General features: G+C 39.9%; 1 protein-coding gene across 1 annotated transcript in view; it reads left to right on the forward strand.

Annotated features, from left to right (window-relative positions):
- LOC120231057 (alpha-fetoprotein-like) overlaps positions 1–26782 on the forward strand; it is a 52621-nt gene that overhangs the window by 18116 nt on the left and 7723 nt on the right. Inside the window, exons 6-12 of the mRNA XM_039230929.1 lie at positions 591–688; positions 2132–2261; positions 9190–9404; positions 10896–11028; positions 13123–13220; positions 15281–15419; positions 17892–18118. Of these exons, the coding sequence (XP_039086860.1) occupies positions 591–688; positions 2132–2261; positions 9190–9404; positions 10896–11028; positions 13123–13220; positions 15281–15419; positions 17892–18118 (1040 nt within the window). The remainder of the gene's footprint in view (positions 1–590; positions 689–2131; positions 2262–9189; positions 9405–10895; positions 11029–13122; positions 13221–15280; positions 15420–17891; positions 18119–26782) is intronic.

Below are 26782 nucleotides of genomic sequence, written 5' to 3' on the forward strand. Positions count from 1 at the left end.
GGGAGTTCTATTGTTAGTTTCCTGAGGAACCTCCACACTGTTTTCCAGAGGGGCTGTACCAGTTTACATTCCCACCAACAGTGTAGGAGGGTGCCCGTTTCTCCACATCCTCGCCAGCATCTAGAGTCCTCTGATTTGCTCATTTTAGCCACTCTGACTGGCGTGAGGTGGTATCTCAGTGTGGTTTTGATTTGTATTTCCCTGATGAGGAGGGATGCTGAGCATCGTTTCATGTGTCTGTTGGCCATCTGGATGTCCTCTTTGGAGGAGTTCTGTTCATATCTTCTGCCCATTTCTTCACTGGGTTGTTTCTGTTTTGGGTGTGTAGTTTGATGAGTTCCTTTGTCTTCTTTATATTCTAAAGATTTCAGGTTCTAAACAAGGGATCTCAGGGAAGTGAGATGCTATTTTATAAAACCAACCAATGAACCACCTTGTGCTTTTGCATTTGGTGTCTTTAAGATAAAACAATAAGGACTTTCTAATTTTGAGATACACAACTTTTGCTTTTCTTTCTTATTTACTAATGACAAGATTCACTTTTCCTGTTACTACCACATTTCTCTGATCAGTTGTTTTTCTAATTACAGTTAGAACCCATCAGGAAATACGTTAGAGAAATATCTTTGAGGCATCACCATTTATGTGAAATTGGGATTAAATTCAACAACAAAGTATCAAAAGCAGTGTAAGTTACTGATTGAGATATGTGAACCTTGTTGCTGTTCGATCACTCCATTTGATCAAACACATTTGAAAAATCATCTTTCTTTCATTCTTCGTTCTTTGTTTCTTTTCTCTTTTTTTTTCCTTAAGTTTATTTATTTTTGAGAGAGAGAGAGAGCATGAGCAGAAAGAGAAGGAGATACAGAATCTGAAGCAGGATCCAGGCTCTGGGCTGTCAGCACAGAGCCTGATGTGGGGTTTGAAATCATGAACTGTGAGATCATGACCTGAGCCAAAGTTGGACCCTTAACGGACTGAGCCACCCAGGCACCCCATTCTGGTAAAAAAAAAAAAATCATTTTTTAAATTTAATAATATCTTTCAATACAAACGTGGTTTCTTTCTCTATCCGGATGGTACCTGCCTGTTCAATAGGGCGCATAAAGCTAGGCTTGAAACCGTATATTCCTCATCTGTCTTTTCTTCCATCTAACCCAGATCCCTTAGTCTCTGCCCTAGTGCACAAAATATTCTCTACGCTCAGATGCAGGCACTTAATTGTTCTGCATGATAAAGGCTGGAAGGCAAAATGTATTCTTTAATCTGGGAAGATAGGACAGATTTTGGCTCCAGTGTCTTGCAGAACAGAAAAATCTAGGGGCATCCGGGTGGCTCAGTCAGTTAAGTGTCAACTTTGGCTCAGGTCATGATCTCACAATCTGTCATTTCAAGCCCTGCTGACAGTTCAGAGCCTGGAGCCTGCTTTGGATTCTGTGTCTCCCTCTCTGTCTGTCCCTCCCCCGCTCCCCTCTCTCTCTCTCTCTCTCTCTCTCTCAAAAATAAATAAAGTTAAAAGAAAAAAAGAACAAAAAAATCTAGTGATGTTTTTGGGGTGGGAATGGAAGAGTGTGGAGTGAGGAGAATTTGATGTTACTCCATGTGCCTCTTTCCTGGCCCAGATGTATCCTTCCTTACACTGCTTTCTTTCCCAATTTGGGACAGACTTGGGCTGCATGGAAGCTTAGTTCTCCTTATAAGGCAGGCTTTCCCTATTGCCAGGGAAATTTCAGGGATGCCACTCCGTTGTTCACAAGCACAGGCAAGGGAGACCCAAGACTCTTATAATTATTTTCTTTGTGATGAAGGATTTTACTTAGAAAGTTGGGTCAGATAAATTTCCAAATTACCCATCTAAGCAACTCATTTTCTTTAAGCAATAATTTAAATGATGAAAATGAGTATAGTTTGCATGATTATGAATTGAATGCTGTTTGTTTGGTGATTTAGATCTTTGCGTGGCTCTGAGTGCTATCATTGAAGAAACAGAAAGCATTTAAAACATACTCTCTTCATCCTACATTTGCAAATGTGTTTCTATTATTTTGGTTAGTCAATGACCTAGAACTAATTTTAGAAAGCATTGAACTCAAAATACAGTTTAAAATGCACTTCTTTTTCCTTTCAGGGAATTGGTTCTGCTGACTAAAAAACAACTGAAAGCTAACTTTTCTGAAATTGCCAATTTGGCTGTGGATGTTAAAAATCTGCATCAGAGCTGTTGTGAAGGAGACGTGGTAGCCTGCGTACTCGGCAGGGTGAGACCCTCTCCTTTCCTAAAACTCACTTCAGCCTTTAAAAAAACATGCAATTCTTGGGCGATTGGGTGGCCCAGTCATTAAGTATCTGACTTGGCTCAGGTCATGATCTCATGGTTGTTGAGTTCGTGTCCCGCTTCAGGTAAAACATGAGCCCATCTTCGGGTGAGCCCTGCTTCTCTCTCTCTTTCTCTCTCCTGCTCTCTCTCTCTACCCCTTGTGGGATTCTCTCTCTCTCTCTCTTCTCCCCCCTCTTGCTCACTTGCGCCCTCTCTCTCTCAAAAAAACCTTGCAGTTCGTGGGGAGCCTGGGTAGTTTAGTGCCTTAAGCCTCTGACTCTTGGTTTCAGCTCAGGACATGATCTCACAATTTATAGGTTGGAGCCCCTGTATAGGGGTTATCTCCCTCTCTCTTTGCCCCTCCCCCACTTGAAATACATAAATAAACCTTAATAAAATCCTTGCATTTCTTAAAGAAAGCTGACAGTGGTACATAACGAATCCTAAAAAAGAATTATAGTTTCTCAGTATTTCCAGTAGATTTACCAGTAGTATTTCTCCTCGTCTCTCTTCCCAGCTCAGGCAAGTATTTTTTTTTCTTCCTCCCTCCCCACTTCTTTTCTCCTTACGTCCCTCCTTCCCTCCCTCCCATCCTTTCTCCCTTACTTATCCTGTCTTCACTTTCTTCTGTTATTCTTTAATTTTTAGAGCTGACCTCCAATTTCCTTCCAAACAGGGATTATATTTTATTCACCTTTGAGTCTCAAACAAGTGCTGGAACTGCAGGCTCCCAGTACCCCAGCCACATTGGCCTGGAAGAGAAAGGAGGCTCCAGGACAAAGCTGTGGGCCTGGGGGCTGGGAGTTTGGACACCAGAGAACTCACATGCCTCTTGTCCAAATGTAGTCTCTAACTGCCAAAAACCTGATAAGGCTTTAGTAAATCACAAGCTGCAAGTCATGTTCCTGGTCATTCTGCAAATTAGAAAATTGATTAATCTTCATCATGATAAATAAAACGTAGGACTAATCTCATAATTTCATGGGGTAATCCATGACTCCTATGGGCAAGGGTCCCCTTCCACAAAAGATTAAGGGATATTGGTAACAACTAAAATTAAAATAGAAAGTCATTGCTGAGACACTCAGTAGATCCCTAGGATTCTATGGCCTCAGCTGTTTACTTTGCTAGAATAGAGTTGGGGTTAGATGACAGCTTTTCTTTGGTAGCTATTGTGATCGTCAAATCAATGCCACATGCAGCCCTGCCACTGGGACAGGGGGCAGCTGCCACTGCCAAGTCCATCCTGGACACAGACAACATAATGCTGCTCTTGAGTTACTCTCTGTATGGCAACACTCTCAACTGGGGCTGGAAGAAACACTACCTGGGGCACCTGGGTGGCTCAGTCGGTTAAGTGTCCGACTTTGGGTCTGGTCACGATCTCCTGGTTCATGAGTTCAAGCTCCGAGTCAGGCTCTGTGCTGACACCTCAGAGCCTGGAATCTGCTTCCAATTCTGTGTCTCCCTTTCTGCTTTCCCCTCTCTCTTTCTTTCAAAAATAAATAAACATTAAAAAAAAAAAGAAGAAAGAAACACTACCCTGCAGACGTAGAAGGAGACCTGGCTTTTCAGGACAGACTATGCAAATGTTATTTGTAGGATTAGGTGAATTTGGGGGGAAAGTAAAGAGAAATTGCGGCCTGACAGAATCAATCATAATTAAAATAAAACAAACAAAACCTCTAATATCCTTTAACACATAATACACACCTGCGCCAAACCTGTAACTCCAGAACAGCTCCATTTATAGCTGTTCACCATGTCAGGAATGCCAGAACAGTCTTGAATGATTTTGTTGTATTGGTTAGTGCTCACAAACAATGTAAAATAACCGTGGGCTCCTCTGGTATTCCTGTCTTTGTCCAGACTTTCAGGGACACAGGTTTAAAGTTACTGGCTTACAAAAATATTGTTTACGTGTTAAAAGATTTTTCAGTCTATTTTAGAGATGGTTTTGTTTTTAATTAGGATGGATCTGAACATCAGTAAGTGTTCTTTTGTCTTCTTGGGATGATCATTTGATTTTCATTTAACTTCTTCATTGGTGAATCATATGAAAAGATTTCTTAATTTTAACTATCTTTAGATTGCTTATGTCAATCTCATTTTACTAGATTTATGTATTTGATACGGACATAATTTTCAGACTTCTGCATTTGTGTTTACATATGAGATTGATCTAGAACTTTCAGGTCTTGGCATTCAGTGATGCTAACTTGCAAAAATTGCATTGTTTTGCCTTTTGAAATTCCTGAAATGATATAATAGTATTGAGACGTACCTATTTTGTGAAGATTTTTTTTAGTTTTTTTTAATGTTTTATTTATTTCTGAGAGAGAGAGACAGTGTGAGCAGGGGAGGGTCAGAGAGAGAGGGAGACACAGAATCTGAAATGGGCTCCAGGCTCTGAGCTAGCTGTCAGCACAGAGCCAGCCCATTGCGGGGGTCAAAGCCACAAACTGTGAGATCATGACCTGAGCCGAAGTCAGACATCCAACCGACTGAGCCACCCAGACGCCCCTGTGAAGATTTGAAAGAACTTGTCCATGAGACTGGAGCAGAGACTGAGACAGAAACTGGTGTGACAGCTTTTCCATTTCCTTTGCTATAGATTTCTTTTAACATTTGAGTCAATCTTTATTGTTTATTAATTCTGCACTTGTGAATTACCTATTTGCCAAAATTTATTTGTAACCCCCAAGTCAATATTCACAGAACTTTCGTGGTCCTCTGCAGACCGGTGCACTCTCAGAGTAGTGGAGAATTTGAGTTGCCTCATGCTCACAGTCCCACAGAGGGGAAGGAATACAAAACTCACCTTCTTGTTTTAGCTCTCATACTGTAAATAAGCTTCCTTCCTACAGTCTAGTGTCACATTTTCCACATTTTTGTGTGTTTCTTTGGTGAGTGATTTAGCTGTTTGAAGTGGCCCCCAAGCATAGTGCTGAAGTGCTATCTGGTGTTCCTAAACAAAAAAAACCAAACATGATGTACTTTATGGAGAAGATAATGTGCTAGATGTATGAGTTCAACGTTAATAAATCAATAATATATGAAATATATTTTATTTATATATAAATAAATATATATTTTTATTTATATTTAAATAATTTTTCTTTAATGTGTCTTTTCTTTAAATACTTTTTTTAAGTTTATTTACTTTGAGGGGAGAAGGGGCAGAGAGAGAAGGAGACAGAGAATCCCAAGCAGGCACCATGCTGTCAGCACAGAGCCTGACGTGGGGCTCAAACCCATGAACTGTGAGATCATGACCTGAGGTGAAGTCGGACGCTTAACCAACTGAACCACCCAGGTGCCCTATAATATACGTTTTTTAAAAAAAGTTCCTTTATCAGCATTTTCTCATTTACCTATTAAGGTCTACATAATATTATTTGATAATTAAAAACATCAAATATGTAATTATACTTCCTTTTCTTCATGTATTTGTTTTCTCCTTTATTTAAATAGCTTTGAAAACATCCTATTTCATGTATCAATCTTTTCCAAGAGAAATTTCTCAAACTTACTATTTCTAGTAGGTTTCTGCTTTTAATTTTATTCTCTCAGGTTTGTTTAGGTGCCTTTATCTCAGTTATTTCGGTTGACTTTTTAGATTTTTTTTGTACTTATTCTTTTTTAATAATTTTGTTAACAAGAATTATTTCAGTTGTACTATCATTTCCTTGACACACTCTATTCCACTAGAGGAAGGAAGGAAGGAAGGAAGGAAGGAAGGAAGGAAGGAAGGAAGGAAGGCAGGCAGGAAAGTACTTTAGCTCTTTCTCTCTCTTTCTTTCCCTGCCTTCCTCCCCCACCCTGTTTTTCTTTCTTTCTTTCTTTCTTTCTTTCTTTCTTTCTTTCTTTCTTTCTTTCTTTCTTTCTTTCTTCCTCTTTCCTCCTTCCTTCCTTCCTTCTTTAAAAAATTTCAATTCCAGTGTAGTGAACATATAGTGTTATATTAGTTTAAAGTATGCAATATCGTGTTTCAACCACTCTGTGTATTACTCAGTACTCACCATGATAAGGATACCCTTTCTACTGTTTATGTTTTTTTGGTATTGATCTAATTCTCTTTTTATTAGAGTATTTCTCCTAATGCTTTCAGGAATGGTGTATGGATTGTACACACTTAAATTGTATGTCCTAAAAAGCTTTTATTTTTATCAGTGCTTATTATATCATTCCATGATGCTTCACAACATCACACCAACTCAAAAAGCAAATAATCTTTATAATAGATGTTTTAGTACTAAGTGATATCAGTTAGCAGGCCTTATCACACTATTATAAAACCCAGTCAATGTAATTCAATTTTACATTGTAAGGTTCTCTCTCTTTCTTTAATTTCAAGGCACTATTAGACCAACATTTTGAGATTATATAATAATTGCTATAGCACAAACTTAAAAATGATGTCTTTGTGCCAGGCACTAATTTTAACCATTTCATTTTTACTTAATAGACACTTTTTTTTTTAATACTTAATCTGTGCCAGGCTTGTTTCTTTGTTCCTAATAATTGCTAGACTGTTTACTTCCCACAACCGTAAGAAGTATTATTTTAACCCCATTTTATAGATGTGGAAATTGAGACATGAAGAGGCAAACTAACTTGCGTAGGTCACACAGTCAGGAAGTAGCAAAGTCAGATTAGAACTCAGGAAGTCTGACGTTAGAGCTGAAGCTGTCAACCACTGCACTGGTTTACTGTTCCAGTCAAATAAGTTCTCAGTCTTATTTATTATTTTTTCATAAGTGTGTCTAGAAGACAAGAAATGGTAGGAGAAGTTTTTCATCTACTTGGAATGCCTGTATTCTTATAGTTCCTTTCACCAATTTTCTTTCCCTCTTTAAAAATTGCTCTTGGCCCTTTCCTTTCTTATTTTACACATATAGTCCAAGATGGTTGTCCATCCAGCAAGAATTCATTCTCCTTTTCCATAACTTAGATGAGTTGCTGAGCCATGAACCACATTTTCTACCTTAAAACATCTTAACTCTTTGATGTCCCTTTTCAGCTATTCTCTTAAACCCTGTTAATTTCTCTTGAACATTAACTTCAGTAAATAATGCTAACACAGTGTCCTATATCCTTCTAGGTTCTTCATCCTCACCTCACCCTCTGCCTCGAATTTAATTATTGTTTATTAAAATCTTGTCAGTTCTACTCATCAGTAGCTCTTACATTTGCCCAATCATTCATTTGGTTTAAGCTCCATAATTTCTTTTTTTCTTTCTTTTTCCTTATAATTTTTCTCTCTTCCAAGATTTTATTTAAATTCCAGTTAATGAACATACAGTATAATATTAGTTTCAGGTGTGTAGAATTTACATGCCAATGCTTATTACTAGGGCACTCCTTAATCCCCATCACCCATTTAACATATCTCCCTGCCCACCTCTCCTCTAGTAACACTCAATTTGTTCACTATAGTTAAGAGTTTATTTCTTGGTTTCCCTCTCTTTTTTCTCCCCTAGTTTTTCTGTTTCATTTTTTAAATTCCACATATGAGTGAAATTATATGGTATTGGTCTTTCTCAGATTGACTTACTTTGCTTAGCTTAATATGCTCTAACTTATTACAAGTGGCAAGATTTGATTCTTTATTTTTAAATTATTTATTTTTGACAGAGAGACAGAGACAGAGAGCATGGGGGAGGGACAGAGAGAGAGGGAGATATGAAGCAGGTTCTGCACTGACAGCAGAGAGCCTGATGTGGGCCTGGAACCCACAAACCACAGGATCATGACCTGAGCTGAAGTTGTACACTTATCTGACTGAGCCACCCAGGTGCCTCAATATTTCATTATTTTTTATGGTTGAATAATATTCCATTGTATACTTATACCAGGCTGTCTTTATTCATCTATTGATGGAGAGTTGAGCTACTTCCATATCTTGGCTACTGTAAATAATGCTGCTATAAACATTGGGATGAATGTATACCTTTTAATTAATATTTTGGTATCCTTTGGGTAAATACCTCGTAGTGTAATTGCTGGGTCATAGGGTAGTTCTACTTTTAACTTTCTGAGGAACTTCCATACTATTTTCCAGAGTAAGCCCTGTCATTTCTCAACTACATTTTCTCAAAACCCCCCAAATATTCTATATATCATTTCTCAAATATGTCATATTCTCTCACTTCCAAGATTTTTCTACATAAAGATGAATAATTTAAGAATATTATTCTTCTTTATTGCTTTCCAATTAAGTTTGTATGTTTTTCAAGTCCCAAATTGTTTAAGGTCTTCACTCTGACCTCCATCCAGTCTGGACTGCCAATCTTTTTTCTTCCAAAGCATCACATATGCACTTGTCTTACAACGTCTATTATACTGCATTTTGATTGTTATTTAATAATTTGACTCTCTAATTAGATTGTTTCTTAAGTGTAGAGATTAGTTTATTCATACACACATGCACATAATATTTGTGTCTATGTGTGTAAGTAAATACGTTAAATATGTAAGCATAATAGCAATATGGTAATATATACGCTAAATGACAGAGACAAAATGTTTTCTGAACTGGAATCCTAAAACAATAACAACCATAGCAGGACAATAAAACTCTTCTCTCATTTGTATTTTGTGGGGCTAACCAGGGACACTATTATTGTGTTTGTCTCCCTTTAAGTTCCTTAAGAGATGTTACAAAGAGCTTGTGACACTTGAGGAAGGTCAAATAGAGAAGCTCTCCTTATTAGAACAAGTCACTATAAACGGCCTTTTTGGTTTCTCAATTTGCCAAGAATAAAGCGATGCCAAGTTTTCCCCCTGGTTTTCTAGTAAGAACAATAAAAATAAATAAGTTCAGAATGAAGTCATAAAAAATAACTACTCTTTTTTATGTTTTATAGAGCCAGCTTATGAACTATATCTGTTCCAAACAGTCGATCCTATCCAGTAAAATCACTCCCTGCTGTGCCCTGCCCATGCCATTCCGAGGGGAATGCATTATCAACTCAGAAAATGATGACAAACCTGATCTTTCATCTCTGCCACTCAGCAGGTTTACAGAAGACCGATTTGTATGCAAACAATTCGTTGACAAGCAAGATGATTTCCTGCAAGAGTAATACATATATATATGTATATTTTTTTGGTAAAATCTTAGTAATGGAATACTAATTTATGCATTTTTGGGGGGGAAAGGTTGTAAACTTGAATGATGACAGGCTAGCCCATGATGTAAATGAGTGGCTATATGGGAACGGTGACTAAGAGGAGATACTCCGTGGAGTCTAAAGTTGACAGCTATTTGTACAGCTCCAGCCACCTGTTAGCATATGGGAATGCAGGCTTCAGGCGGCTGGGTCTACCGCATTTTGAAAGAAGCTGGAAGTTGCTTGAATTTTAAATGTTGGTGACCAATACAGGTATTTTTAAAAACACAGTGAGGGTCACGGGTTTGCAAGTTTTGTTCTAAGGGACTCATCTCTAAGGGCTTCAGATTGGTATACCTGGCCAGCTCTTCTATTCTAATTAATTTAATACCTACTACCGAAGCCATGATGTGGCATTTAAAGATTAGAGAGATGGAATATTAACATCTCCAGTGTCCATTCAGAAATGCATATTAATTTGTGCAAGACAACCTGATTCCAATATGTAATATTAAAACAATGTTGCCGTGTGGTTGAAGTATTTCCAAAGTCACTTTGTGAAGCATTATTTGGAGCAACTAAACTCCAGCAAAGCGTAAGAGTTTGAATTTTCTTCAAAGTTCTTTGTAGAATGACTTTAGCTATATTTCCAAAATTACATTTGATATGTTGATATGGCTTATAAAAGTAAATGTCACTGCCTGAAACTACTCATACCTAAACTTGCATTTGGTACTGGAAAAGTCGATAGGCTCAAGTTCCTAGTGGAAATCACATTAAACTATGAATTGGGACACCAGAGTTCCAAGTCTAACTTTGTCATGCATAAGCTTTGGAATGTAGGTCAAGCCACTTAATTTCCTCAGGCTCTAGTGTTCCAGCTGTAAACTGAGGTGGATGGATAAGATCACTTCAAGGTTGCCTCCTGTGATTCTGTGATTCCTTTGTAAATATCCTAGAGTCCAAATTTCTCTTTCTTGTAACACAGAAGAATGTGTAGATTATGCTTGGACTACTCAAGCTTGAACGTTTCTCTGGACAAGAGGGGAAGATGGTGATTTCATACCCAGCTGGCACTTTCTTTCAAAAACATTCTAATAGTTGTAAAACCTAGCCTCAAAGATGATTGAGAAAAATGTACTCTCATCTAGACATTTGAAATTAATTTCTCATAAAAGTTCCTGAGCCAGGAACCCATCAGCCAATCAGATTGTTTTAGCTTCAGATTCTGAATCTGACACCCTCTCCTGTGTGAGTTTGGAAAAATCACATTATATTATTGATTTGGTTTCCTTATCTCAAAATGAAGTCAGTAAAACCTCTCTGTCATTCTCCCAAGGTTTCCAAATACCTAAAAGCAGTTAAAATATTGAATAAATTTTACAATCCTAATTGGCTTTTGAAAGAAAACTCATGACTTCTGAATTTTACTGTTTATCATCTATTTCATATGGATACAGGTTTCTTTATGAATATTCAAGAAGACATTCAGAGTTGGCACTTTCTGTGATTTTAAGAGTGGATACAGTATATCAAAATTTATTGGGAAAATGCTGTAAATTAGAAAATCCTCTGGAATGCTATCGCCATGGGGTAAATTCCTTCTTATTTTTTAACTTGTTACTCATAAGGGATTACAAATATGGGAAAAATTCCAGTGCTGTTAGTGGTGCCTTATTTTGTAAAATGATTGTGTGTATTCTTGTTAATTGCAAGCACCGAACAAGGAATATGATTTTCATCTAAACCAAAGGCCACATCGTCAGACTGTAGCAATTCCCTATATGAGTCACTGTCTTGTACATTCTGTGCCTTATGCAAACTTCTCTGTGCAATCTCCTCCTTTAATGAGTGTCTCCGGGGTACAGTAGCCAGTAGCAGGAAAGCACAATGTATTAGGGTATGGGAAGGCTGATAGTTTCTTTCCACTAAGCAATCCTGGAAATTGTCCCTATTTCAGGCCAGATCATGCTGTTTACAGGCAGTAGCTCTGTTATGTATTTGACATGGAAGAAGCAAGTAGCCTTACAAATCTGACCAGATGATCACTTATCCATGGATTACAGGGGGCCAAATGGTTCTGGCTTTTGTTATTCTAAGCAATGGCTTACATGTTTACAGAGGGTGGGGTGCTGGTAGAGGACTGAAGGTATCCCTCGTCCTGTCTGGGCTCAAGCAGGTATATCTCCCATCTTTCTGTTTCCAGAGAGAGAAGGATCAATGAAGGTAATTTAGTCCCCTGTAGGTGGGTACCCTTTTGGAGCATTCCCAGTAGACCTCCACAATAGTCATGATGACAATAACATAAGCATGAGTGTTAATAGCAGGAGCATGGATGTTTGGAGTTTATGAAGCAACTTTACAACCAGTGTCCTATTTGATCCTGACACCCGCCCAGTAACATAGGTAAAGTGAGAATTATTAACTACATTTTATGGATGATAGTATTGAGTTGTAGAAGGTTTAAAAGACTTGCTCAATACCACACAGGCAGTAAGGACAAGGCTAAGGATTAAATCCAGGTAAATAGTTTGCAAACCTGGTAAAAGTTTCACTGTAACAAACACTGCTTAATAGGATCAGGTACACTGGGTCTGATTAGTTAAGATGACAATCAGTCGTCCTACTGGAGAGTTAAGCCCAGAAGGTTGCTTGTATTTTCCCACTGGAATTTTATGTGCATGGTTGAAGAACACTTTGAACTTGCAGTTAGTTCTGAGAATTCCATTTGATTCGTTTCAATATGTATTTGTGGAGTACTTTACTATATTGAAGGCTGGTAGATGTTTTTATTAAACGATGACTTCTTAATATGTATCTATATTCCTTTAAAACATGTTTTAACGTTTGGGGCGCCTGGGTGGCTTAGTCGGTTAAGCGTCTGACTTTCGCTTAGGTCATGATATCGCGGTTCGTGGGTTCGGGCCCCGCGTCGGGCTCTGTGCTGACTGCCAGCTCAGAGCCTGGAGCCTATTTCCGAGTCTGTTGTCTCCCTCTCTCTCTGACCCAACCCTCTTCACGCTGTCTCTCTCTCCTAGAAATAAATAAAAATATTTAAAAAAAATATTTTATCGTTTAATTATTTTTGAGAGAGAGAGAGAGAGACAGAATGTGAATGGGGGAGGGGTAGGGAGAGAGGGAGACACAGAATCTGATCAGGCTCCAGGCTCTCATCTGTCAGAACAGAGCCCGAAGCAGGGCTTGAACTTGTGAGCCATGAGATCATGACCTGGGCCAAAGTTGGATACTTAACTGACTGAGTGCTCTGTATCTATATTTTTATTCCTATATCTATATCTCCATATCTGTGCTGTTTATGTAAAAAGGCTGTATTATTAAATATAACCAACACACTCTGACCAATCAAATTTAGATCTAAAAACTACCTTAAAGGATCTCTTTTTGGCTTGATAAATGATTGCCTTATTCTTGTAAAATATGCCATTTAAATGAGTTTATATCACCAGAAACAACATTAATCTTGTTGTACCACTTCTTTTCTCCACAAAGTACATGGACATTCCTGTTTTACCAAAACATGTTTTTCAAGATTTGCAAACTCACTAAGTAAATAAAGCCTGAGGTTTAGGAAAACAGTTACATTAAACTATTACAGAAGATGGTTTTGCAATCTTACCTCAAGGTATATTGTTACAATGATAAACACTGATTATCTTTATTTTCCAGAAAGAGATGTTCCAAAGAGTGGTTCATGAAAGCCATGAGCGTATAAAAAATCACTGTGATTTACGTGAGAAATTAGGAGAAGCTAACTTCCATGACAGGTATGCCTCCAAGATATTGTCTAGGTTTATGTGATCGTTGGGGAGTTTTTGTTAACTCCTGATGCTGCAAGCTACATCCAACCTGAAAATCTCAGAGGCCAAGGAAAATGTGAGTTCAAAATTAACCTTCCTATCTTTGTCTTGATAATATAGACATCTATATAGCCTTAGGTGCCCTTAACCTGGCTCTCCAGGCCAGTTTCCAGAATTCTGGTCAATGCTCACAGGGTAGGGATCCAAGCAGGCCTTGACTGCCTTCCTGCAGTCTCTTTGGGGTCCTCTCCCTCACACTTCTCCTTCACATCCTTCACACATTCAGTTTGGGGGACTTAGCCTGCAGAGTTTTTTTATTTTTGAGAGACAGAGACAGAGGGGAGGTGGGGGAGTGGCAGAGAGAGAGGGAGACACAGAATCTGAAACAGGCTCCAGACTCCAAGCCCTCAGCACAGAGCCCGATGCAAGGCTCAAACTCACCAACTGTGAGATCATGACCTGAGCTGAAGTCCTATGCTCAACCAACTGAGCCACCCAGGTGCCCCTGCCTCGGGTCCCTTTGTCAGTTTCAAGTCAGTTCCTGTAGCAAATTTAGTATTTTCGCCGCCTAGGGTGGATGAATGGATACCTTAGCTATCTGCCAGGGAGAATACATAAACCTCTTGTGTGCAGAGAGACAGGTAAAACCCATTGTATTTCAATGATTGATAAATCAAAAAACAAAAACCATTTTTTAGTAATCTTTAGGCTCTTACTCTAATAGTCTATTTAGAAGTAGAGTATTGAGGAAACAGTTTGATACAGTGCCTAATAATATGGAGCTGAAAATGGATGTCCAGAATAATAGATCCAGAAAAAAATTATTCTTTCAGACAGAATATTTGGCTTATTACTTCTATGTTATGCTCAGTTGCTAATGTCTAGTTTAAGGATTAGATCTGTGGTTCTCAAGCTTTACAGTACATCAAAATTACCTGGAGGATTTGTTAAAATATAGCCCCGTCCCCAGAGTTTCTGATTCAGGGAGTCTGGAATGGGGTCCGAGAATGTGCATTTCTAATAAGCTCCCAGGGCTGCTGATACTGCTGGTCTCTGGGTCACCCTCTGAGAACCACTGGGTTAGGTTGCCTGTTTCATTGGCTGTTACAGCTAAATTTTTTCCCGGACTCCATTTTAATACAAAATGCAATGACTGATTTTGATTTTTTGTTGTCTTCAAATCTGGTCTGTAGAGTCTTTCTCCTTAAAAATCTTTCTCACATCCCTCTGTTCCCACCACCACTTTCACAGTTCAGGCTATCACTGTCTCTCAGTTGGATTTCTGGTGTGTCTTCCCTCACATTGCTTCTCGCTCACCTCTATTCATTCTTAATATGATAATTATAATTATCCTAAAAATAATGCAATTCTGATTCTGTAACTGAGCTTTCTTTTTCTGTTTCCAATTCCCAATTTCCTGGTCCCCTTAAAAAAAAACCCCACAAAACAAAACCAAAATCACATTTGGTGGCTCCCCTCCCACTTTCACTTCTCTTCACCTGGCTCATTTTTTGCTATTGTTAGATCTCAGCTCACATGCTGTTTCCTCCAGGATGCCTACCTGACCTGCCTGGGCTGGGACTGTTTGCTATTCCATGTGCATCTACAGCACCCTGTATACCTTTCACTCCATCAAGGGTACCTGCTATCTTGCCCAGTAGGGTGAGCCCCACGAGAGTAGGGACTATTTGCTGATTGTTGCTGCAGCCCCTATTCCTACACATTGTAGACAACCAATACAATCTTGAATGGACTGTGCGTACAATTATTATCAGAAGCTGTCACCCAAATTAGCTGGCATAGTATCTTTGATGGATCACAATAGAGCAATATGTGAGGTGAGAAGAGAATTCTGGGTATATTGATGAAGTTATTGGATCATTGGAATAAAGACTAAAAAAGAATTAAACCCAGTTAATGCTTTGTTCAGCCTAAACCACAGCTTGTCCAATATAGAGGAAGACTCTAGAATTATTCATTATAGGCACATAGTCATTGCCAGAAGTAAGAGGAAATTATTCTTTCAGGCTCATAATCCTTTATACTAAGAAAGCCCCACAGCTATCTGCTCAAGAGTTGATTATGTTCACGAAGAACATGGCAGCTGCTGCCACCAAATGTTGCCCCCTGAGAGATGAGCAACAATTTGTCTGCTTGGAGGACTCGGTAAGCACATCTGTGATTTCATGTTTGCCTGTTCGTAAAGTCCTAATCCCCAACCTCCAGCAATCCATCTCATATTTGTGGACACATTCTATGAACTGTCAATGTAGTACTACTGTCTCCAGGAGAAATTCTTTTAGACCAGCTCATGCCAATTGTCTTGATTAGCAGCCGGGGTAAGATGTCACTTCTCTAATGGTGGCAATGTCAAATTCAACAAGTCTTTGCCTGGATCATACCCCAGGGTCTAATTCTTGGATTTTCAAGTCAACAAAAATGACTTTGTCAACAATTTCAAAGATAATGCTGATTTTAAACTAACTCTAATGTGTAGGGGAAATAAACCAAACTAGTCTTCGTCCCATGTTTCTCCTTTAATCGTACATAACTATCACACTCACAACATCTCTGACACCAAATGTTTTCCCCCACAACAAGTATGTCTGTGTGACACCACCTGGGTATCCTATAATTTAACGCATTCTGACACTATCTATCTGGAGATAGTGTCAGATCCCACAGGTTAAGAGCTCAGTCCTACAAGACTCTTCCCATCCCGCTTTAGATAACAATTACAAGTCCAGGTTATCTCCTGTGTGATTCTGACTGATCAGCTATAAATCTGAGGTTCCCACGACTCCCTCCTCAGGTTTAATTAATTTATTAGAGCAGCTCGTAGAACTCAGGGAAATACTTAGTGAGGTTTACAAGATAAGTAAAATGTATGATAAAGTATGCAGGTGAACTTTCAAATGAAGAGATACATAGGATGGGTCAGGGAGCATCCTGAGTGCAGAAGCTTCTGTCCCCGTGGAGTTGGGGTGTGTCACCCTCTTAGTATGTGGATGGGTTCACCCACCTGGAAGTTCTCCAACCCCCATACTGTTGGGATTTTATAAAAACTTCCTTCCAATTATTAACTCCATTTACAGGCCTTCTCCCCTCTCTGGAGAATGAGGGGTGGGACTAAAAATTCTAAGCTTCTAATCATGGCTTTGTCTTTCTGGGGACCAGCCTCTACACAGGAGCCCACCCAGAGTTGCCTCATTAGGACAGAAGATGCTCCTTGTGCTCTTATCACTTAGGAATTTACAAAGGTTTCAGAAGACCTTTGTCAGGAACTGGGGTCAAAGATCAAATATTTCTATTTTCAATTATCTCACACCAAACTCACAAATGCTACATTTATTAGACAGAATACCAGTGTATTCATTTACAGTGATAAATGTCTTTCCAATGGCAGCAATAATTGGGCTTAATACGTAGACTACGGTTTTTCCTGGATCAAAATATTTGGGAAGATGACTTTAGTATACGACCAGTTGTGCAAATGGAATCAGAAGGGAAGGGATAGTCTTAAGGGATATTTCTTCCAGGCTCTAGTGAAGAATGATAAATTTTGTCTTTCTCACAATGGAGAACATCCCTTCAGGGACCTGTATGCTCATGTCTCCAAGATGAAGAATCCAGCTCTCTCTCTCAAGTGGTATTATTTTAACATTACTAAATTCCTGTGTGGTGACAGCTTTTTCTGTCCTATGTTCTTGATAGAACATCTCTTTTATGCTAAATTGGTCTTTATTCTGATAAAATATATAATTTTTTGATTGCATACTTAAAACATTATCTGGCGCTGTCTCCCTTTAATTTTATTATAAATTTTTGTTCTCGAGTCACGCCTTCCTTGGGGATGGACTTTCAGTTAGACTTAAAGGTTCCTGCAGACTTATGTTTAGGTGGTCTCTTTGGTTATATTTAAAATGGATAAACTCATACATGAAATGTTGATGCTTACTGGTTTCAATGACTTCATCCCCAAATACATAAATGATAGGGATTTTGGGTAGTCATACTTGGAAAGGCACATGGGTAGGCTTGCAGAGAGCATCAAGATAAGAATCAGACACAGTAGAAGCAAGGCAAGGTGACAGTGTTAGAATAGGACCAGGAAATGAAGGAGATAACGGAAATAGGATCCAAGGATTTCTTTGATCATTAATTCATTCATTCAACAAATATTCATAGAGCATCTACCATATGTCAAGTTTCGTGGTAGTTTTAGATGTCCACTTGTAAAAAATAGAAACAAATTGTATTTGGCTTCTTAAGTTAAAAACTCCATTCATCAATCACATATCTGCATCAAATTAGCAGTTGACTTGAGGCTTGATTTTAATTTAAATGAACATAAGCAACTCCTACCTTAAGTCAACACTGGTCTATAAACTGGACTGGGGAGGAACCTGGAAGTGGAATCCAAGTGAACTTACCTTGAGGATAAGGAGAAGAGGGAGGGCAAGTCTGGGAACCAGGCTGCACCTGCCACTCCGGCTTTTTCCTAAACAGTGAGATCCAGGCTGACCTAGCAGAACCCAGAATTTGAAAATACTCCTTAATCTTATTTTCCTATGGGGTAAAAACAAATAATAATCACCATAACCTTATGGCTCTTATTTTAATTCTTTTCTGGGAAAGGCAAAACTAATTTTTGGAGCTTTATGTAGAAGACACGAAGCAGAGCCTATCAATGCCGGTGTGGGTCACTGCTGTGATGACTCGTATGCCTTCAGGAAGCCATGCTTTGATGATCTGCAAGTCGATGGAACTTACATTGCTCCATCTTTATCCTGTGACCAAGTCATCAGCCTTAAAGGGAACTTGTGCAAATCTCAGGAGGAGGAATTCCAAAGTGAAAAGCAAAAGTAAGAATCTTTGTTTAATTTGTTATTTTATTTGTTCTGCCAACAAGGGAGCAGGCACAGAGAACTATAAACTGGGCTCATATATAAATATTGCATAATGAATGGACCAGCTAAGTGTTATGTTGGAGGTCCAGACGAACTGAGAATATTGTGCAGTTTTGCAATTATAGCTATCATAGTTGGTACCCCAATCGGATTGGTTAATGAGATTGAAGTCCGTTGATCAGAAAATATTGACAGAGAAGTACATTAATGTAGTTTTCCTAAAATGTGAAATTTAGAACATTTGTGCATGAGTGTGTGCGTGTGTGTATGTGTGTGTGATATACACATATAATGCATGTGAAACTTTATAAATTACATAATTTTATGAATATAAGTTATTACTCTACAGAGTGCTGCTCTTCTGGCTTGGCTGCTGTTACCAGTACTGAGGTCTACTGGTCAGAAATGCTGCCAGTAGAATACAACATCTTTACGTTTGAACAGGGCTTCTCAATGTGTATTCTAATGTAAGAAGGGTTTCTGGGTGAAATCAGCAATGGAGTCTGTTAACCTGGGCCAGCCTCAACCATGCTCAGTTGGGCTTGCTATTGTCAGCTGCTAAGTCAGCCAGGAGCTGGCTGGCCTGGGCTGACCTTGGCTAGGATGGCCTGTCTCTGCCGCAAATGGTCTCCTGCCTTCCAGCAGGCTAATCCAGGCTTCTACACATGGCGGCTCAGAGGAAGTGGTTATGTGGAGGTCTCATGGGGCCCAGGTTTGGAAGCATGCAATGCCAATGCAGCTGTAAAGTAGGTCGTAGGGCCAGCCCAGATTAAATGGTAGGAAATAGGCTTAATTTCTTGATAGGAAGAGTTGGAAAGTCACATCGTAAAGGACATGAATACAGAGAATATGGGCAATTGGTCCATATTTGTAATCTATCTGCCACCTGTGGATCATTAATATAGTTGTTGAGGGGTGCCTGGGTGGCTCAGTCAGGTTGAGCGTCTGACTTTGGCTCAGGTCATGATCTCACAATTTGTGGGTTCGAGATCCCATGTCGGGCTCTGTGCTGACAGTTCAGAGCTTGGAGCCTGCTTAGGATTCTGTGTCTCCCTCTGTCTCTGCCCCTCCCCAGCTTGCACTCTGTCTGTCTCTCTTTCTCTCAAAAAATAAATAAACATTAAAAATGTTTAAAAAATATAGTTGCTGACTATAGAAAATGATAACTGTCAAGATAATGGTAGAAGGAGTAGCGATTAACAGGTCTGGAGTCCTCAGAAATGAGGGGGAATGACCAGACTTTCTATATGTGGCAGAGATAAGTAAAGATACGGAGTGTTAGAGTTTGATAACTTATAATTCAAAGGAGCTATGTCTTTTAAAAGAGGATGAAGGAGTTAAGTTGAAAGCAGTAAAAGAGAACTAGATACAATGGTAAGTGGATTGCAAGGAAAAACAGCTTCTTCTTGCAAGGTCCTGGGGGAAGCTGTGTGCTCTGGGGAGCCTCATGTTTTCATTTAGAGCAAAACAGAAATGTTCAGAAGAGAAGCTGTAGATATGGGAATGTTTTATTTTTTATATTTTTTTGATGTTTATTTTTGAGAGAGAGAGAGACAGAGTGTGAGTGGGGGAGGAGCAGAGAGAGAGAAGGAGACACATCAGGCTCCATTATCTGAGCTGTCAGCACAGCCAGACGCAGGGCTGGAACCCACGAACCATGAGATCATGCCCTGAACTGAAGTCAGATGCTTAATGGACTGAACCACCCAGGCACCCTAGGAACGTTTTCTTGAGAAAGCCTCTATGTTACAAAGGAGACAGAGGACCAAGAGAGCAGGAGATGGATCAGATTAAGGATGGAGAAACATCAGTATGATGACAGATGATCTGGGAGGCTTAGATTTCTGGCTGTGACTGAGGCTAATGAGACAGAGACATCATGGACTGGGCTTTGACTTTTGATTATGACACACTGCCTACTGCGCTAAGGAGGCACCTAAGGGCTGGGCTTTGAAAGTAGCACACATAACACCCAAAACTTTAGGGCAGCCAATCTGCTTTTTGCTGCTGAGAGCATGAGGTGATTAAGAATTCACAGCCAGTCGGCATTTTCTCCAATTCTCCCCATTCCTGCATAGATGGATTGAATGGAACACTTATTGTCAGGTGTTAGTAAAGAGACTATTTGTTTGCTACTGAAGACAAAGAATTATCTTTCTTAGTGGCATTGATCATCCATTTCTTTGCCCCCCATTCTGCTCCTGAGCTTAGAGCTAAGATATTCTCATGGTCCAGGCATTCTCCCTCAGAATGGATTCTGCTCTTGGTGAATGTGATGTTAGAGGCCCCATTTGGAGTTGCCAAAGGTGACTGTTCTAGGAAAAGCCAAAGGGTGAAATTCTAGTTTCTCTGAATCAGCAGGATGCACTGAAAGCATGCCTACCCCTGACGATGGGGCAGTTACCTCATACTGCCCCTCATCATGTTCTCAGGAGAAAGCATGCAAGCCCTCATCCTCATTGTTCCTTCTCCCCCAGCATCATTAGAAGTAGTAGCTTACTGGGGCACCTGGTGGCTTAGTCGGCTAAGCCTCCGACTTTCGCTTAGGTCATGATCTCACGGTTCGTGGGTTCGAGCCCCGCGTCGGGCTCTGTGCTGACTGCCAGCTCAGAGCCTGGAGCCTGTTTCGGTCTGTGACTTCCTCTCTCTCTGACCCTCCCCTGCTCACGCTGTCTCTCTCTCTCTCTCCTAGAAATAAATAAAACATTAAAAAAAATTAAAAAAAAAAAAAGAAGTAGTAGCTTACTACAGTTCTAATTTATTTATTTATTCTAAGCCATGCATTTATAAGGTCTAAATGCTATTGGTCCAACAATATCATCTTGCCAAGTGAGGCAAAGTTTTTGTTGCCTCTGGAACGAACACACACTCATGGACAGCAAGCACAGGTTGTTGCTTGATCTGTTTTATCACAGTACTTGCAATTCCTAAGCCAGCTGACCCTTGGAGTCCTTTCTTCAGTTCCCAAGGTGAGCCAATCACAAACTGGCCTTTAAAACTTCCCAGTCAATACCCAAAGACTGTTGAAACATTTGGCTAGTTAGCCATTCTTTCATTAGTTCAGGCTTGATGTGAGAATGTAGGAGGATGAGGTCTCTTTTACTTATAGCGTGCAAATTTACTTTCTCTTGAGGAAGTTCCCTGGACATAGATAGGCACCACTTTATGTACAGCATCTCACCAAAGCCTCACACAAATTCATGAGGTAGATAACACTATATGCCATTTTAATGTTTATTTTTTTAATGTTTTATTTATTTCTAGGAGAGAGAGAGAGAGAGAGACAGCGTGAGCAGGGGAGGGTCAGAGAGAGAGGGAGTCACAGACTGAAACAGGCTCCAGGCTCTGAGCTGGCAGTCAGCACAGAGCCCGCCACGGGGCTCGAACCCACGAACCGCAAGATCATGACCTAAGCGAAAGTCGGACGCTCAACCGACTAAGCCAACCCAGGCGCCCCAACACTATATGCCATTTTAATTGTAAGGAAACCGAGGCTCAGAAAGCAAGAAAACTTGGTATGAGATTATGCAACAGATTAATAGTTGTTGAGCTGGAATTTTCACCCAATCTATCTGGCTTTAACTACAACATAGAGCTTTTAGTGTGCCAAAATCAAGAGGTTATAATATTAGCTATAATTTTTTAAACATCGAGTTATTCTATAAGGGCTAGATAATAAAAAGTATGAAATATTAGGAATCATCCCTGTCCTAGCAAAATCACTGTGTCTTCTGTGTGGAGAAAATAGTAGCATAGAGATAGCTAATGTAGAGATTTCTGGAATATTCTGGGAGGATCCATAATGGGAGTCAAGGGTCAAGCTGGGAAAAAAAAAACAACCTTCTTACTTCCTGGGTTAGTGGCAAGTACTCTACATGGTTGACTATCACAGCATAAATTTGCAAAAATACAAAAAGAAAACACAAGTGAAGGAGCTTCTGGATGGGGAAGAAAAATTCGGCAAGATAGAAGAGAAGGTAGGAGATGAGATCACATAATAAGATAGAGACAATAGAAAGGAAACAGAAGTTCAAAGTAAAAGAATTTAAAATCCAATTAAAAATATTGAGTGAAAATGTGAAGATTTAAGATAGTATATAAAGACTAGACTGTGCTTTCAATGAAATGGTGGGTAAGTTTAATGAAAATAAAAGATTAATATCGTAGGGAGGAAAAATTGGAAACAAGTTGATGGTACTGAGAATTAAAAATAGGATTTAAGATTTTAAAAAGTAAGTTAAAAACTTTAAGCTAAAAAATGTAAAGAATTAAGGGAACTGGTTTTTAAACAATTTTTATTATAGTTTTTTTTAAGGGAACTGTTTTTCAATAACAGCGTCGGGTTGGTAGGTAGAGAGATCTGGGTGGGAGAGGGCAGAAGTGGTCAGGAGAGGTAAATCAACTGCAGGCAGATCGCAAGTATGTGACCGTTCCTGGGAGAAGGAGTCAAGCTTTTAAATAGCACAGAATCCCCCGTTTTAGAAATGGCAGCCTTCGTATCTGGAGTTCTAAGGAGAGAGAACATGACGTCCTGATACCCCTGCTCTGAATCTCATTCTCAGACCTTTTGTATTCTCACAATGGGAGCCTTTTCTTCCCCTTGCTGGTTCCAGTACAGCTGGAGTGTTTCTCCTGGTTGAAAGCAGCCGCTGCTCCCTGGTGTTCTGGAAACCTATAGCAGTCTTGCCTGTCTTCTCCCTACCGGTTCGTCTGGGGAAGTGCATCTGGAAACCAGCCCACCCAGCAGGAGAAAGGGGAAAGCAGGGTGACTCAGGTATAAATGAGGGAAGGGAGAGAAACTTTGGGCTTGAGACTAGAGAGTTTGGGAGGGGCCAAGCCATGAATGCACTTGGGTCCCACAGCTTGTAAGTGACACAAGAGGAGGGTATAGACAAGGGAGCTTTCCTGCCGCTCCCATTAGGTTTCTCTATTCCTGTGGAATTTACAACTCAGATCTTCAGCCAAATTGTAAAAGATGCTCATCAACTATTTGCTGAATGAGTAAGTGAATAAATAGGAGAAAAGCTGTGACAATGTACTATTTATTGTGGGAGTCAGGGAGGAAGGAGACCACGGTTGGAAGCAACCAATAATTTGAAATGGAAGCGAGTCGTGCTATTATTATTTTAATTGTTCATCATTATTATTATCTTTGACATTATTTATTGCCTTAAGTATGCCAGTTCCGGTACTCAACCCTTTAATATGTCATTTTTGGTCCTTGCAAATACCTTGCAATGTAGGTGTTCAAATTTTCTTTTTATGGATAAAGGTCAGAGAGGTTAAGTATCTCACTCACCATCACACTAACTAGTTGAACCAAAGTAAGTTTGACTTCAAAGTTTGTGCCCTTTTTATGACATTAGAAGAAAAGAGAAGTCCAGAGTTTGCATGAACTAGTAGTAAACTCTGTTCCCTTTCTAGACCAGCTTCTGCCCTTTTGGTGCTGAGTTCCCGAGGCCAGACTACCAAGGCCCCAAATGAGTGTTTGGAAATAGAGTCATTCCCACAGTATAGGTATCCGTGACAGTTAGTGTCGATTGCCTGGGACTTAAGTAATCCTATGTTTTCATGGATTGGTCAGTGAACTTCAGCATCATGGGTAATATTGTGTTTGTAGGGGAATATATTTTAAGACAAAATCCACCAAATTCCAAAGGGAAATAGCCCGATTTCTCCACTTTTACTGATTAATTTCTGAAAAACTGATAGTTTTTCAGAACTGATAGTGATTATTCAAAGGTAGTGTAAACTTCTTTGATTATTTATCTAACCATACAGACTTAAATTATAAAGAAACCCTTCAAAACAAATACAGCATTTTCTTTCAAGTGTGATCAAGTTTAGGTCTAATTAGAAGAGTAAATATGTACAGAAGAGTTGGATAGAAAAAATATTTATACTATTTCTATTTCTTTTAAAATATTGATTTATGTTATTATTAAAGTAATGCATAATCATTGCCAAAAATTTAGAAAGTACAGAAGAGAGAAGAAAAAAATCATAATACTTTTATTCCAACACTGCAGAGATACCCAGTATGAATACATGTGCAGTATAAAACTACATGTCACATAGGTATGCAAGTGCACACTCTCGCAATTGCCCTTTGTCCGTTAGTCTGTGGTTCTAATATTTAATTATACAAGTTTTGCACAACTTTGCGACTACCTGCTTCCACAAATTTCAGTCCCAGCAATTATCCCTGGAGTCCTCAGTGGAGAGCTTATGAAACTCCCTCCCTCTCGGGCATTCTCCAGGCATGCCTCCCTGGCACCAGTCCTGGGCCACTGGGAAGAGTCATGCCTTCCAGCGGCTGGTGTCTCTTGCTCAGGTACAGACTGGATCCCTTGAAATGACTAAGCTACTTTACATTTCGTTGTAAAAAGAAAAACAGCCCTTTCTCCTGACTGCCAGGATTATACCCTTTCAGCGGGTACCAGGGCAGGGTTGTTCCTGTGTGTCTTCATGGTTTGCAGAACTTTAATGAAAATTCTCTTCCAGCACTTTTCCAAAGAGTTATCCTGACCCCATGTAGCCCAGAAATGAGTCTAATGAAGGCTCAGTTGGGGAACCACAGAATCAGCCCTTCTTCCATTGACCAAGCTTTATTCCTGGATGGGAAGGGTGTGAGCCTGACTTCTTGTCTCAGGATGAGTTCTCCCACGTGGTTCCCAATCCCCATGTCTCTGGGAGGGAGGCTTACCTCACTGGTTTGCTTTATATGCCCGGAACTATAACATTCCCAGGGAGTCTGAAACTGCTGTTGCTAATGCAAAACAGAGCAGACATAGTATCAAAAAGCTAACAGACAGTATTACCTGTTTAACATTGATAAGTTATTACAACTTGCCTGGATCATGGTAAATATCAGCATACTCAGAAGATGCTGGCTGTTGCCATTATTTTTAATATCACAAGGATGTGAGAGTTGGAGGAGTGGGAGAGGGTGAGGCTGAAATGGCTAGTTCAAAGAGGCATGGCCACTGGGCTACTTACTATGTTAAGCTGGATTTTAAAAAAATGATTTATTTATTTTTGAGAGAGAGATAGAGACAGCATGGGCAGGGGAGGGTCAGAGAGAGAAGGAGACACAGAATCCGAAAACAGGCTCCAGGCTCTGAGCTGTCAGCACAGAGCCCGACACGGGGCTCGAACCCACGAGCCAAGCTGTGAGATCATGACCTGAGCTGAATTCAGACGCTTAACTGACTGAGGCACCCAGGAGCCCCTAAGCTGAATATCTTATTTTATTGTTTAATGGGATCAGCATGCTATGGGGAACAGGGCACAGCTGTTTTTGTAGGTCCTAAGGGCACTGCTTGATTGGGCTAGGCTTGAGAGCTGCAGATGGGCAAGTTTGCTTTACCCACGCCCCCCCACTTTGCTCCCAGGGCCTGCCCTCCCTGCGGGTGAGCATGCTCACTGCTACACGGTGCCTGAGCTGTGCCACCTACATGCTGGAGACTCCGCTGTTGGTCACTGCGGGGCAGCAAAAGGTGGTGGCATCTCAGTCCAGGAGTCAAATGACTCAGCAAGTTGCTTGGGCCAGCGGCCCACATTGAGATGGCTGGGAGAAGAGGAGGGCGTGTCTGGGGCCCAGAGCAAACTAACCAAGTGCATACCTCCCCCCTCATTGCCTCATTGCCTGGTCTCTCTTCTCTAGCTGATGGAAATTGGACACCAGCTGGGCCTGGCACATGGGGCACCCTACCCCAGGCGGACAGGGATTTGGAGGATCTACAGTATCCTCCATTTTGCCTGTCTGTGGGCCAAGCCTAAAATATTTACTATCTGCAATTATTTACTGGACCTCTGGTTTAAGTTTTCATGGAAATAGCTACTTAAAGCTTTGAGATTTTTTTCTTTCTACCCATTCAAGGCACACATAAAGCCACCGGGTAGTATATGTGTGAACTTGAAAATGAAGAATAAAGAAAGGTTTTTGGTTAAACAGTAAAATATTGATTAATGTACATTTTCCCTACCCTGCATGCCTTATTTTCTTTCTGGTTAAATTTGTCTTGGTCTAAAACAGTTTTTAAAAAAGGAAAAAGAAAAAAGAAAAAAGGGAGAGAGAGAGATTGAAAGATAACATTGGAAGATCTGGACTACTATTTCATCAAGTAGAAAGACTAAAACCAGGTTACACTTTTTTTTTTTAACGTTTTATTTATTTCTGAGAGAGAGAGAGAGAGAGACAGTGTGAGCAGGGGAGGTACAGAGTCTGAAACAGGCTCCAGGCTCTGAGCTAGCTGTCAGCACAGAGCCTGACGCGGGGCTCGAACCCACAAACTTGTGAGATCATGACCTGAGCCGAAGTCGGATGCTTAACCGACTGAGCTATCCAGGCGCCCCACAGGTTACACTTTTGAATATTCACAGTGTGAGGGAAACTCCAGTGTAGGAAATCGGAGATGATCGTCAAGCCATTATAGTTTCAAATTAGTTGATTGGCTTAACATTAATAACCTATGAAGGACCCTCAACTTCCAGGTGTATTATGCTTGTAATATTTATTTGGAAGTTAGTTGTTCAGAATAAATGTTCATTAAAAAATGCTACAGGGAAAACTCTTTATTTTTATGATATAATCTATTTACCATCCAATGCAATGAA

The sequence above is a fragment of the Hyaena hyaena genome, unplaced genomic scaffold (assembly GCF_003009895.1).
Source record: "Hyaena hyaena isolate Hyena2069 unplaced genomic scaffold, ASM300989v1 scaffold_54, whole genome shotgun sequence".
NCBI classification, from domain to species: Eukaryota; Metazoa; Chordata; class Mammalia; order Carnivora; family Hyaenidae; genus Hyaena; species Hyaena hyaena.